General features: G+C 37.2%; 2 protein-coding genes across 3 annotated transcripts in view; one reads left to right on the forward strand and one right to left on the reverse strand.

The window, feature by feature from the left end:
- ZFAT (zinc finger and AT-hook domain containing) overlaps nt 1-15,554 on the forward strand; it is a 318,710-nt gene that overhangs the window by 82,829 nt on the left and 220,327 nt on the right. The window lies entirely within an intron of this gene.
- Nucleotides 10,164-12,564, reverse strand: LOC100026981 (histone-lysine N-methyltransferase EZH2-like). Its single transcript, XM_056823030.1, is given in 4 exon segments — nt 10,164-11,013; nt 11,015-11,059; nt 11,061-11,695; nt 11,698-12,564. Coding segments are annotated over 4 exon segments (2,241 nt in total). The 5' UTR covers nt 12,491-12,564; the 3' UTR covers nt 10,164-10,245.

Below are 15,554 nucleotides of genomic sequence, written 5' to 3' on the forward strand. Positions count from 1 at the left end.
TCTGTTTTTGGCCTGCCTGGCTTTGGAATTAGTACCATGTTTGTGTCATAAAAGGAGTTTGGTAGAACTCCCTCTTTGCTTATTATGTCAAATAGTTTGTATAGTATTGGAGTTAGCTGTTCTTTGAATGTTTGATAGAATTCACTGGTGAATCCATCAGGCCCTGGGGATTTTTTCTTAGGAAGTTCTTTGATGGCCTTTTGGATTTCTTTTTCTGATATGGGATTATTTAAGAAATCTATTTCTTCTTCTGTTAGTCTAGGCAATTTATATTTTTATAAATATTCATCCATATCACCTAGGTTGGTATATTTATTGCCATATAGTTGGGGAACGTAGTTTTTAATGATTGCCTTAATTTCCTCTTCATTGGAGGTGATGTCCCCCTTTTCATCCTTGATGCTGTTAATTTGCCTTTCTTCTTTCATTTTTTAAATTAGATTGACCAGTACTTTGTCTATTTTGTCTGTTTTTTCAAAGTACCAGCTTCTTGTTTATTAGCTCAATAGTTCTGTAACTTTCGATTTTATTAATTTCTCCCTTAATTTTTAGGCTCTCTAGTTTGGTTTTCTTCTGGGGGTTTTTAATTTGTTCGTTCTCAAGTTTTTTGATTTGCATTTACAATTCCTTGATTTCTGTCTTCCCTAATTTGTTAATATATGTACCCAGGGATATGAATTTTCCTCTAAGTACTGTCTTGGCTGCATCCCATAAGGTTTGAAAGGATGTCTCACTGTTGTCATTTTCCTCAACGAAATTATTAATTATTTCTATGATTTCTTCTCTAACTAACCGATTTTGGATTATCATATTATTTAATTTCCAATTAATTTTTGATTTGGCTCTCCATGTACCCTTACCGATCAATATTTTTATTGCCTTGTGATCTGAAAAGGCTGCATTTGTTATTTCTGCTTTTCTGCATTTGAGTGCCATGTTTCTGTGACTTAGTGTATGATCTGTTTTTGTGAATGTGCCATGTGGTGCTGAAAAAAGGTGTATTCCTTTTTGTCCCTATTTATTTTTCTCCATATGTCTATTAACTCTAATTTTTCTAAGATTTCATTCACTTCTTTTACCTCTTTCTTGTTTATTTTTTGGTTTGATTTATCTAAATTTAATAGTGGTTGGTTCAAGTCTCCCACTAATATGGTTTTACTGTCTATTTCCTCCTTCAATTCTTCTAGTTTCTCTATTAAAAATTTGGATACTATACCATTTGGTGCATACATGTTGATTAGTGATATTTCCTCATTGTCTATACTCCCTTTTAACAGAATATATTTACCTTCCCTATCCCTTTTGATCAGGTCTATTTTTGCTTTGGCTTTGTCAGATATGATTGCAAATCCTGCCTTCTTTCTATCAGTTGAGGCCCAAAAGGTCTTACTGCAACCTTTAAGTCTAACCTTGTGAGTGTCAACCAGCCTCATATGTGTTTCTTGGAGACAACAAATGGTAGGGTTTTGGGTTCTAATCCAATCTGCTATTTGTCTACGTTTTATGGGTGAGTTCATCATCCCATGTGGATTTGCTGGCATTTTGATATCTTCCCCTAGTTCTGACCTTTCTTCTTTAGCTATCTCCTTTTGAACCAGTAATTTACTTTTGGTCAGTCCCCCTAGTCTCCTCACTTGAGATGCTTCCCTTTCTAGCCCCTCCCTTTTTATGCTCCCTCCTCCTCCCCCCTCTCACCAAGTCACATTTTAAAAAAAGCTATAACATCTTTATTTGCATTTCTCAAATGTAATCAGTAGAAGTTGTATTTTATTCATAAAATAACAAGTTCTGCCATAAACATAGCTAAAACTTAAGTAGAATTATAAAACACAAAATACTAAATCTGTAAGATAACCTATAATGTAAATGCCTTAATGTATGATTAAGTCATTTTATATGTGGTATGGAAATTGATGTGCTGAGAAAAAATGTTTTCATGACTTCATTAAGTCCTCTTTCATTTTCTGAATGTAGAAATGACTAAATTGTTTACAAAGGGCTTATTATAGGGTAGAGAGCCTGATGGCTATTTTGTGACTATTTGCATAGAATCATGAAATCTTAGAATTGGAAGACCCTTCATAGATTTTCTAACCGACCCCTACAAAATGTATCCAACATCTCTAACAAGTGTTCACCTAATTTCTTCTTGAAGACTTTCAAGAGAGAAATTCCCTACCTCCTAAGGTAGACCATTCCAGTTTTGCACACTTTCTTACTTTCTTTTCTTTAACTTCTCTCATCCACATCTCATATCATTCAGATGATATCATTCAGCTGCTACCATTTCCTCCTTCAGTTCTGACTCATATGGCCTTTCTCCTTGCCAAGGCAAATCTCTCTTTCTGTTCAAGTTATTCCATCTCTTTCTATTTTGTTAAGCAGATTACTCCCTTTTTCCATACCTACTCTCTCATTGATCTATAATTTTTCCCTCTCTATTGAACTGGCTGCTTTGTACTTCCTATAGACATGCTCATATCTCCCACATATTCAAAAATCCTCCCTTGATCTCTCTGTCTCCTCTAACTGCCATTTCATATCCCTACACAATTGGTGTCTCCACTTTTCTTCTCATTGTCTTCTTAACTTTATGCAGTCTATCTCATTACGCTATTGCTCAACTGAAAGTGCCATCTCCAAAGTTACAGGTGATCTCTTACTCACAGAATTTGAATGCCATTTTTCATTCCTCAACCTTGATCTCTCTGCTGCCTTTGACAAAGTTGATTAATCTTTTCCCCTTGATACTCTCTTCTCTTCAGATTTCTATGATACTTCCTTTTCTTTGTTTTCTTCCAACTTGTTTGATCGCTCCTTCTCGGTCTTCTTTGCTGGATCTTCATCCAGGTTTGGCTTGCTAACATTAGATACCCAGCTCATTCCCAAGTTCATTCCTCTCCTCTAATATTTCACTTGGTTATCTAGTCAGTTTTCTTTCTTTCAATTATTATCTCTTAGAAGATGATTCTCAGACCTATTCAACCCTGACTTCTCTTTTGACTTCTAGTCTCATGTTTCCAATTGCCCATTGAATATCTTAATCTAGAAGTCTTATAGGCAAGACAGCTTAAATTTAACATGTCCAAAATGGAACTCATCTTTTCCCTCAATCTCTTCCTCTTTTTGACTCCCTCTCTACTGTCCAGAGTTCCATCATATTTCCACCCTACCAGGCTCACCATCTAGGAGGTCATTCTCAGCTCCTAACTCCCTTTTACACTCTCTTTCCCAATATTTGCTCAGTTGTGCAGTTCTGTTCTTTCTACTTTTATAATATGTATCAGGTACCACCCCTTCTCTCCTTTGACATTGCCATCATTATAGTGTAGACCTTTATCATCTTATGCCCAAACTATTTTAATAGCCTGCTTGTTGGTTTCCCTGCCTTAAGTATTTCCATGTTCTAGTCCACCCTTCTCTCAACTGTCCAATTTTTGTTCCTTAAATGTAGGTTTGATTATCACCCCTTTGATGAACTCCAGTGGTTTCCTGTTATCTCTAGAGTCCAATATAAAATACTTTGACTTTTAAAGGCTTTCATAGACCCTATTTTTTTGCTCTTCTTTACCTTATTCTATAAACCGCTACTCATCTCCTGCCATATTTACTTGTGAATCTTAAAAATTCTCAACTCTACCTTGGAACATTATCTTAAGGTTAAGGTTAAGGTTATCCCCCATTTAAACAATGGAGGTACTTGATCAGGAATTTATTGGGAACTTTAAAATTGCTCCACCCATACTTAGGTATACTTTAGGGGAAGATAAAGTTGTAAACTCCTTACTGAACAATGAAAAAGTACTTAACTCATACTTATAGTGAGGCAAAAACCCTTAAGCTAAGTCTATTTTTAGATCTAATACAAAAGGGTGCTAAGTACCTATGAAGGTCAAATTAATCACTAAAAGGGCAAGCTTAGCAAAGACATATGAAATACTCAGAAGTTTTAGTCTACCCAGAGAAGATGATAACAAGATGTGAATTAAGAAGGTGATAACAAGATGTGAATTAAGAATGGTCAGTCCTTTGGAAAACGTCTACTGTGATTGGTAGACTTGAAAACTTAGGGGAGGTGATGTAGGAGAAAATTCTCTTTAAAAGGAACTGTCTGAACCAGTTTAGGGAGTTTGGATCAGTTGAGCTCAGGAGATGAACTGGAGGGTCTCTCTGAACACTAGAGTTTGGGACAATCTTGTGGTGAGTGATTAAAGACTGACTTAGTTTTCTCTCTTAAAAGAAAGGCCTAGGCCATTGGCCTAGGCCTTAGCCTTCCTATTATTTCCTCTTACTCTTTCTCTCTCTCTTTAATTCCTTCATTTGTATTAATTAAAATCTCCATAAAACCCAGCTTTCTTGGGTATTTCATATTTGGGAATTTTCCCATGGTGACTACTTATTTTTGATTTAACTCAAGACACTGTCTTGAAACCATATTTTCATGGTCACAGTTTATGGCAACCATTCTTTTGTCTGTAACATACTTCATTCTAGTGACATTACCTTCTTTGCCGTACCTTTCTCAAGATCCTTTCTTAGTTTATTCTCATGGACTATCTCCCATGCTTCCAGTTTTCTCTTTTTCTTTCTGCCTCCTGACTTGACTTCTTTCAAGTTTCAGATAAAGTCTAAATTTCTTTAAAAAGTCTTAATCAATCCTCCTTAATCTTAGAACTTTCTTCCTAGGGTTATATTTAATTTATTGTGTATGTATATGTATGTGTGTGTGTATTTATATCTATATCTATGCATAGTTGTTTGCATGTTGTCTTCCCCATTAGATGATTATTTTCCAATTTCTTTGAATCCCTAGCACTTAACATAATGCCTTCTGTAAAGGTTAAAGTTATGGAATGTATGTAATAATTATATTTGGTCACCAAGGATATTACTTATAAAATCCTAATGAAACACCCAAACTCAGCTGGAAATTTTATGGGGATTTAATTGACATAGTGGAGGAAATTAAGAAGAAGAAAGAAGGAAGGGGCTATTACCGGATGAGAAGATTAAGAGATCTAGAAAGTAAGGTTTTGAGTGTGAAGGAGGAAAGAATCAGCCTGACCTCCAAAGGGGCTCTTTTAAGATGCCTGAACCTGAATTAGCTCGAGGGCAAAACTCACCACCAACACTCCAAGATATTGAAATGCCTAGCACACTCTCACTCAGAGTCTCCTCTCCAGGGAAAGAGCAATAGAGAGGAATTGATGTGCCTTATATGGACGGTTTTACGTCACCTTCTTGCGTCTCATCTGTACCAATGATCACTTAGCTTGACTTAGGACAGCCCAGGAATCTGTCTGTTTTTCTGCACATGTATGTTGAAGGCCATTTCCTCAGATAATTAAATCTTGAGTTTGATGCAGACCTTCCTAATCTTGTCAAACTAAGAAGGGTGGAGAAATGTAGAGTTTCCAAGACCTGATTCTGTTATTCCAAGTATCTCCATTGTTACTGATCAGAAAATAGCTAAATCAGATCTTCTAAAGTACAGTCTGATTAGGGTGGAATAGTTTTAAAATTCACACTTCTAAATGCTTATTGACTGATATAGGTAGCATTTATATAACTCTTTAAGCTTTGTGAATATTATCTCATTTGGTCCTCAAAATAGTTCTGGGAGGTAGAAGCTGTTATCACCTCCCTTTTTCAGTTTGGGAAACTTAGGGAAGCAGAACTTAAGTAAATGCCCAGCTACTTAGCTGCAACAGCTAAGTAAATGTCTGGTGCTAGGTCTGAATATGGGTTTTCTTGACTTGACAAGACAATATTTCTTTACAATATATAGAATGACAGTATTCTATATATTGAGCCACTTAGCTGCTTTAAAAGAAAAGTAATTACATGTGCCTAAGAAAGTCCCCACTTATAAGCTTCTTGTATAGTGACCAGGCTATTTAAATTCCCAGTCCAACTATTTAAGGATTGAAATGTTGAGAGATTTTATATTGATCAATGATGTTGGGGTAGTTAATGGTTTCAGCTACAGGGTCCATTATGACCCAACAATAGTTCAAGTGAACAGTAGAACCTTAAACAACTTTTATGTGACTAAATACTATGCTAGATATATTGCATAATTCTACCATGGAATGGCCAGAGGGACTTGTTAGTTAAACTTTTTTTTGTAGACAAACTGTCCTTGTTAAATGTGTCAGACAGATGGTCAACAAATGAATTTATTTTGAAATACTTTTTTTGTATATTCCCTGGAAGAAAAATCAGGTTATTAGTATGATTAATGAATCCTGGGGAAATAAATTTCTTGTCATATTTCTTGTTTTTGTAAAGGAATGTATGTCTTGTCTTCTTCCATTTAATATGATGATAGTTTGGTAGGAAAATTTTCCAGTTCTCCATTGCAGTTATTCCTTTTATAACATGTATTTTCTTTTATCTGTGGGAATCTAATTATTATTACCTAGAAGGCTTCTCTAACTCATCCATTTTCTATATCTAATACTAATCGGCATATATAGTCTTGACATTATGCAGACAAAGTATATCTCGCTTTATATAAGGAATATGAAAAATTTTATGTAAATCAGATCTATATAAAATGAATGCTTTCTCTTATTGATTACACTTTATTTTCAGAGATGCTACATCTTAAAATCTATTCACTTTCCAATTGACAGTGGCTCCCAATACTTTAGTTTTATTTCCTCTTTTCCTTGATTTCACTGTGAAATCCATAAATTATGAAAAGTGCTAAGTTATGTCAGGTGAGTTTCTAGTTAAAGGAACCATTTTTTGGAAAATGTCCTCTTCCTATTACACCCCCAGAATTAATAAAATTATTAAATCTTAATAGTTGTTTTAAAATGAATATGTCAGTTAGTTTCATTCTTATGCAACTTTCCTTTTCTTGAAAATCATGAGTTCCTCACCCATAAAATGTAAGAGGATAGCAGAGTGGATTAGAAAGTGGAATCCCACAATATGTTTACAGGATAACCATTGAGTTAAACTGAGGACCTGGAGTTGAATGTGTTATGCTTAAGGCTTAGTAAAAAAAGTCAAGAGTGACTATCATAGTATCAAAGAAAGGCAAAAGCAAAAATAAACTTAATTAAAAGAGAAGATGAATTAATATCAATCCTTAGCATATCTGTACCAAATGGAATTTTATCTATATTCTTAAAAGTTAAATGAGTTATTGGGAGAAATACATAGTGTGCCTATTATAGTGAATGACCTCAATTTTTCTCTTTGACCTAAATAAATCTAACTAAACACACACACACAAACACATACACACACACGAAATGGAAAGGATCTGAATGGAATTTGAGAAAGGTTAGATATGGAGAATATTGAGTGGAAATAGAAAGTTTCTTACCTTACCCTCACAAAAAAATGATCACATTTTAGGGTTTAAAATCTCCCAAATAAATGCAGAAAACCAGAAATATCAAATGTATTTTTTTACCAACCATAATTCAAGAAAATTACTTTCAGTTAAAAAAAGAAAATAAGTTAATTGATTGCCTAGTTTACATCAATGTGTTCCCTGTCATGAATACAATTACTATAGCCATCATGCCACAGAGAAGTTGTTTATTCAAAGAGCATTCTAGGGTCTAAGATTTCAAGTCTAAGTCAAGACATTAAGGAACCTATGGATTTTCATATTCTTGGTTCTACTACTGAAAAGGCTCTTTTGGTTGAATTGAACAATCTGTAGTTTTTTCATGGTATCCTAATATTATAATAGGTTCTAACATATTGATAATATTGTATCTTATATTTGGAAGAGACCTTAGAGGCCATCTAGTTTAATTCTTTCATTTTACAAATAGGAAAACAGATTCATAGAGGAAAAAAATTCATTGCCCAATATCACATAACTAATTAGTGATAGAACCACTTCTGCTATACCATTTAACTTTCTATGAAATATGTTTGAACATTATTTTTTATATTAGAAGGAAAGTCCTGTTTACTATTTTGGACCTCTATTTCCTCCTTTGTAAAATGGGGATAATATAGGGAATACTTGGCACACATGATCATTGTGAATATTAAGTGAAACAATGTATATAAAATGTTTCAAAAGCTTTTAACACATTATTATTGCTGATATTGTTGTGTCTTGATGATGATGATATTTGGTACCCTGTTTATTTGCTTGTCCAGGAAAAATTATCAGTAACTAACACTTTTAAACTCTGAATAAGCACATGTAGAGTAATACATATGCACGTTTAGAGGATTTGAGGTACCCTTCATTGTTAATTAACGGGTAGTTAACAGTGCTAAAGGCAGGGATTTTTTTCGTGCAATGGACTTCTCATTTTGGTCATTCTTTACTCAAAGATTGGGCGGCATCAGCATCTCATCAGTTTAGAAATTTGTGCTGTCTTATCAGTTGGTTGCTGGATAGGCTTAAGGTAGGCCAACCTACAAAAAGAATGGATTGAATACTTTGGATGTTGGTCTTATGTGACACACTGGCCCATAGTAGAGGAAAATAATGAAAGAGATGGAGTCTCATTACTCAGGAGCTTCTGCCTTTCTCTTTCTTCTTATTTTAAAAAAAAATCTTTTCTTCTGAGTTATAATCAATTTTATCTCTTGGTTCCAAGACAGAGAGTGGGGAGGACAAGGCAACGGGGGTAAGTGTTTAAACAACTAAGAAATGTTTGAGGTAAAAGTTGAACCCAGGACTTTCTGTCTTTAAGCTTGGTTCTCAATTGACTGAGCTACTCCAAAAGCTATTGCTTTTCATATGTTTCTCCCTTTTCTTCCTTAATCTTTAGAGTGAAAGAGGGACAGTGAGATGGACTATCTACATGGTCAAAATGACCTTCCCTTGCATGGCCAGGTGTAGGCAACAGCACCATCTTGTATTAACTTGAGGGGTTTCCTACACTGTTCTAACTCCTTTCCCAGTAGTCATCTTGAGGGCATTTCCTAGTATTGCTTGTCCATCTAATTCCATCTAGTATTGGTCCTGGACAGAAATCTGATCATTACCCACTTTTTTTTGGAGAAGCAGTATTGCCTGGTAAGTGGGTTTACAGTTGAAAAGACATGGGTTGGAATATTGACTCAGATTCTCAACATCTGTGTGACCCCAGAGAAGTCATTTACCTTCTCTCTTGAGCTTCAGTTTTCTTATCTATAAAATTGAGAGTATCTATAGGGCTACTACTCCTACTCCTACTACTCCTACTGTTATTGTTACTACTACTACTATTGTTACTGTTACTAGTCCTAGTCCTCCTCCTCCTCCTACCACTACTACTGTAGATATTTCCTATTTCTGACTCCTCTTACCTATTTATTCCCTTCCTGTGTTGGGAGTCTGTGATAGGATAGGAGATCAAGTCTTAGAATAAAGCAACTTGTTCCTACAATGTTTTATTTCCTTCCTATCCTGCCTTTTATAGTTTATTTTGTGACTTTATAATAAAGTTTTTACAAAACGTTTTTCCTCATACAAGATGTAGTCTGAAGATATATAGCCATAATCAAAGGCATTCTGGTCCAGTGGAAACAGCACTGGACTTGGAGTGAGGAGACCTGGGTTGTGTACTAAGGTGTGATCTTGATCATTTCATTTTAGATCTCTAGTTTGCAATTTCCTCCTCTTTAAAATGAACAGTTTGAACTCAATGATTTTTAATATATCTTCTAGTACTAAAATTGCCCTATGGATAGAATTCAGTATAGATCACCCAGGTAGAGTCATTAGAAAAGGACTTTTGAGCCAAAGACTATTTTTTGCCATTCAAGACCTTCAGCTTTATGGCATTTTGAGATTGTGAGAGGCTCATATCAGCTTTTTACCATTTTTCATTTTCATCTGTAATTTCTAAATCTGTGTTGTTAGGTTCATCTATTTCAGCACAGATAGTTATCATGAGAACATATAAGAATGTTATATTTATATGATTTGAGTAGTCATTAAAAAACATAATGAAATTCCACTGGATTTGAGATTCTTTGCCTAAAACTACAATTCTTTTTTTTTTTAACAAGGAAGTTCAAGTATCCTTTATTCAAGGTTGAAAAATGTACCACACTACATTATTGCAAAAGTTCACTGGTACAAAAACACTTTGCAGCTGGTGAGAAGGCAATAAAAAGTCGATTTTTAAACCTATTACTATAAATTACTCTTACAGTACTTTGCAAATCCAGAATTTCAAATTGCATTTTATTTGTCTAAAATTGCTCACAGTAGTAGAAATTCCTGAAAATAAGGCAGCTGTTTTAAAGAGGAGGTAGCTGATGATATCAAGGGATTTCCATTTCTCTTTCAATGCCTATATACTTCAGGGCATCAGCCTGGCTATATCTGTAGTCAAAAAACAGCTCTTCACCAGTCTGGATGGCTATCTTAGCAAAAATACCTATCCTGTGATCACCGTTAACCATCACAACTTTTGCATAGCAGTTGGGATTTACTGAATGATTTGCAAAACGAATTTTGTTACCCTTACTAGTTGCATCCACCACAAAATTGTTATTCAAGTTGAAGAGAAAGCTGCACATGTACTTATCATAAACTTTTCCTCTTCTGTCAGTCTCATCCTGAGAAATGATCTCACCACAGTATTCAGAGATGAATTCATTCTTTTGCACAGGATCTTTGATGAAAATTCCCCAACCTGCCACATCAGATGGTGCCAACTGTAAATGCTTTTTGGATCCTCTCTGTATGCTACAGTTCTTGCCGGACATGTTTTTGCTGTCCCAGTGATCTGCAGCCCCACATGTGAGACAGAGGTCTGGATCACACTCACGCACAGCCAGATAGCAAGGGCACTGTTTAGTGTTGCATTGTGCTTTACAGCGGCACCCAGGGAATCGGTTTTGGCATTCTGAGCTACGCTGATAAAACTTCTCACAAAAGTTTTGAGCAATCACGCATGGGCAAGAACTGTCACAAGGCTGATGTGGATGATCACAGGGTTGATAGTTGTAAACATGGTTAGAGGAGCCATCCTTTTTCAGTTGTATCTTTCTGCAATGTGCAGCCCACAACTGGTGTTTCCTTTTTTTTCTTTCTTGGAGGAGTATCAACATCCTCAGCAGGAACTGGAGCTATAAATAATACTAGATTCCTTTACTCTAAACTCATAGACCTGTCTACATGTTTTGGTCCCAATCAACCTAGCAATGGCACAAAAATTATCATAGTAAGTGCCAATAAGAACTCTGAACATTGAGGCTTCAGCACCATTCCATTCCACATTCTCAGGAGGTTCAATATTTGGCTTCATTTTTATTGGCGTTAGACACCTGGAGTTTGCCTCAGAAGAGCTAGAAGTTTCATCTTTCTTTTCTTCCTCCTCCTTATCATTATTTTCTCCCCCTGTTTCAGCCTCAGCTTCCCTATCACTGTCTGTATCCTTTGATTCCAACACGTTAATAGTTGGTGTGCTGGGTCTACTGCTGTTATTTGGAAGCCTTCCTCTTTGACGACCTCCTGGGCACTTAGGCAGGGTCTTGATTCGCTCTGCAGTGAGAGCAGCAGCAAACTCTTTTGCCCCTTCCAAATGCTGGTAACAGTGTGGTCCACAAGGTTTATTATCTAGTGCTGTTTCTGTGTTCTTCCGCTTATAAGTGTTGAGTGTTGCATGGAATGGATGTAAGAAACAGTCATATTTAAAGCAGCGCCTGCAGAAGAGAGTATGAAATGAGTGCAGGCTTTGCTCCCTCTGAACAGACTTAGCATTTGGTCTATGTTTGGTGTACATTCAGGAGGAAGGGCTCCTGGAAGTTGCTGCTCTGTTAGTTCTTTGTACTTTTCCTTTAGCTCTTCTGATGTTCCCTTATCAGGAAACATTGAGGAAATAGCTTCAAAAATCTTGTCAGAAGGAAATTTCCGAGGTGGGTGGCTTTCTTTATCATCATCTCTGTTATCCTCTAAGTCTTTTTGTTTTTCATCTCTCAAATCAGGATCATCCCCATCATCATCATCTTCATCATCACTGTATTGACCAAGCGCATTCACCAACTGCACAAAAATCTCATCATTTATAAACCCACATTCTCTATCTCCATGTACTTTCCCATCATAATTTTTAATTAATTCTTCAATGAAAGTTCCATCCCGATCAAGAACTTCATCCCCCATATGAGGAATGTTATGTAAAACTGTCTCATCTTCCACCATAAAATTCTGCTGTAGGGGAGACCAAGAATACATTATAGGTACTGAAGCAACAGCATTCAAAGTCTTTAATGGGATGACTTGCTTTGGAAAATCCAAATCACTGGTCACAGAACACTCCCTGATCCCGCACAATGAGCTCACAGAAGTCATGATGTGTACAGGCTGTATCCTTCGCTGTTTCCATTCTTGGTTTAAGATTTCTGTCCTTTCTAGAATCTTCTGCCGATTAGAATTAAACATACTCTTTACTTCATCAGCTCGTCTGAACCTCTTGAGCTGCCTCAGTCTCATGTATTCAGATTTTACGCGCTTCCGCCAACAAACTGGTCCCTTCTCAGATTTCTTTCCAGTCTGGCCCATGATTGTCCACTTCAATTCCTTGTAGCTTTTTGCAAACCACCAAAAGCTGATGCAACTTTGTCTTTTTATTTTGTTTTGCCTGTATGTTTTATAATATTCTGTACTATGGTCTGGTCTGGTAGTAGTCTCTCGGTAACCGAGCATGACAATTATCTGTGTGTTTTCATCTATGGATAGATGAGTGTGCACAAAGATACTTGTGCGTGAAGGAGATATAAGTGGAAAAGTCGATGCACAGAGACAGTCCCACTCTCTCGGCATTGGAAGCCTGGGTCCAGTGGCACAAAGAATCGTTACACCTGGAGACTTCCTCAGCTGCATTGGATGGCGGTGTTGTCCTTTGTGCTCCAACACGCCCTCAGCACTCCACAGTGCTTTGCTGCGTCGCCATCTCAGCCTTTGAACCTTCTTGTTGGTTTCTTCCATTTGTTCGGCCGAAGCAGTCTTCACGTGCTGGGTGAGCAAAGCCCTGGTTCATCAGGGGTCGACAACCCAATGGCTACCCTCACAAGGTTTAGCTGGCCTGTCGAAGCCGTTGCCCGAGGTGTGGCCGCTGCTGCATGCTAGCAGCTACTGGGAGCCACAAGTGAGAGTTGGGTGTCTGTACCATAGATCCAGGTATTCCAACATCTTGTTCTATCTTAGAGTTGCTATGATCATGTCATACTGTTCAATTACATCATTTTTTTGTTCTAATAATAAACCTCTTCTTTTTTGTGCTGGCAGTGTTTCCATCTGAAGTATTCTTCCTTTTTTTCATTTTGTTAAGGGCCCTGAACAGGAATCAGTTGACCCTGACTCCAGCCCCAGCTCAGCTACTAATAACTTGCTGTGACAGGACCTTGGCAGTCACTTCTCTTCTCTGGGCCTCAGTTTCCTCATCTTCTTCCCCTCGCCCCAGCCTGCGCTTCTCCCCACACGCTGCTCCCGCCCACGCCACCGCCCCTGGTCCTTCGCTGCTTTCTCTCTACAATTACTTCTTAAACAGCAATTGACACTTCCTAGCTGTGTGACCCTGGGCAAGTCACTTGACCCCTATTGCCTAGCCCTTACCACTCTTCTGCCTTGGAGCCAATACATAGTATTGACTCCAAGAAGGAAGGTAAGGGTTTAAAAAACAAAAAAACAGTAATTGATATAGTCACTATATTTAGATGCTTATGTAGTAAAAAACAAAACCTTAAGATTTATAGTTATCTGCTTCTGAGATGATTTCACATATATTCAGTTGGTCCTAATATTATGAGCTACTTAAGGTAGGTATTGTTTTTCTCATTTTTCACTGGTAGAAATTGAGAATTAGATAAATTTAATCAGCAAGCAAACATCTATCAGTCGTCTACATTGAGCCTGGTTCTGCTTCTGTGTTGTCTCAGTTGGTGAATAACTAAGTACAGATTAACTCATCCCATTATATCTAGCTGATCCCAGGTCATACCGTTCTCCAGTCATCCAATATTCCCTGTTATTCCTTACCCAGAAGAACAACCTCCTAAACTGTACCTGCAGAAGCTGTGCCCATAGACCCAATGTGTTTGTCAACTGTCCTCTGTCCAGACTCCCTTCCCTACCACTTTCATTTATGTATTGTCTCCTTCTATTAGAATGTAATATCTTTTAGGATAGGGACTTAAATATTTTTTTTACTCAAAGTGCTTGTCAAATAGCACATACTTAATAAATTCTTATTCATTCAAATAGCTGCTGGGGATGAAGAGACAAACATAAAACAGCCTCAGTCCTCAAGAAACTTATATTTAATCAGAAGAAATAACACATACATGTAGAAATAAATGTACAACAAGATGATTTTGGGATAGGATGGGAGGGAGTAGAAGTTGGAGTCACGGATCAGGAATGGCCTCAATTAGGAGTTGACCACTGAGCTGAGATTTAAACTAGAAGTACCCGATGCATCAATTAATGCAAAAATATGTGTAATCCTTCAAGGTATTCTTTTTATTTTCTATTTAAACCTTGACCTTCTATCTTAAAATCAATACTGGGTATTGGTTCCAAGGCAGATGAGTAGTAAGGGCTGGACAATGGGGGTTAAGTGACTTGCCCAGGGTCACACAGCAAGGAAGTGTTTGAGGACAGATTTGAATCCAGGACCTCCCGTCTCTAGGCCTGCCTCTCAATCCACTGAGCTGACCCCACCCTCCCTAATTCAAGATATTCTCAAATTAGAAGATACATGAAACTGGGTATTTTGAGGGCTAAATGAGAAGGGAACACATTCCAAGAATGAGGGATAGCTTGTTCAAAGTCCTGGAAATAGAATGCTGGTGATAAGGAACAATAAGTAAGCCAGTTTGGGAAATGCAGAGTGCATGAAGGGGAAATAGTGTGTAGTAAACCAGGAAATAAAGAAGGGGACCAGATCATGAAGGATTCCAAACCACCAATAGAGGAGTTTAGGGGCAATAGAGAGCCACCAGTACTTTTTGATCAGTGAAGGAACATTCTCAAATCTGTGCTTTAGGATTATCAGTTTATCATCCTTGGATAAACTAGAATGTGGAGGATGAATTAGAGAGAGGCAAGATTTTAGACAGTGGGATCAAGATCAGTTATGAGACTGTTATAGTAGTCTAGGTGAGATGAGATGGCAGGTAAACTAGGATGAGATTTCTTTCAGAGAATGGACAGTGGGTATAAATGATATTGGGGTAATGACTTGCCTAAGGTCACATAGCTGGTAGGTGGAAGGTCAGGAACTTGAACTCAAGTAATTATTGAACTGATTTAGCTGATTTAATGACACTTTTTTATTTCTTCCTTTCCTTGCTGTTAAGGGCTTGTCCAAGTAGACACAGGTGTGAAATAAATGCGTGCTGCCCTGGGGGCAGCTGGGTGGCTCAGTGGATTGAGAGCCAGGCCTAGAGATGGGAGGTCCTGGGTTCAAATTTGGCCTCAGACACTTCCCAGCATTGTGACCCTGGGCAAGTCACTTAACCCCCCATTGCCTCTTACCAGGATTCTGCCTTAGAACCAATATATAGTATTGATTCTAAGATGGAAGGTAAGGGTTTTAAAAAAAAAAGTGCGTTGCCCTTAATGG

The sequence above is a fragment of the Monodelphis domestica genome, chromosome 3, assembly GCF_027887165.1.
Source record: "Monodelphis domestica isolate mMonDom1 chromosome 3, mMonDom1.pri, whole genome shotgun sequence".
In the NCBI taxonomy this organism is placed as follows: domain Eukaryota; kingdom Metazoa; phylum Chordata; class Mammalia; order Didelphimorphia; family Didelphidae; genus Monodelphis; species Monodelphis domestica.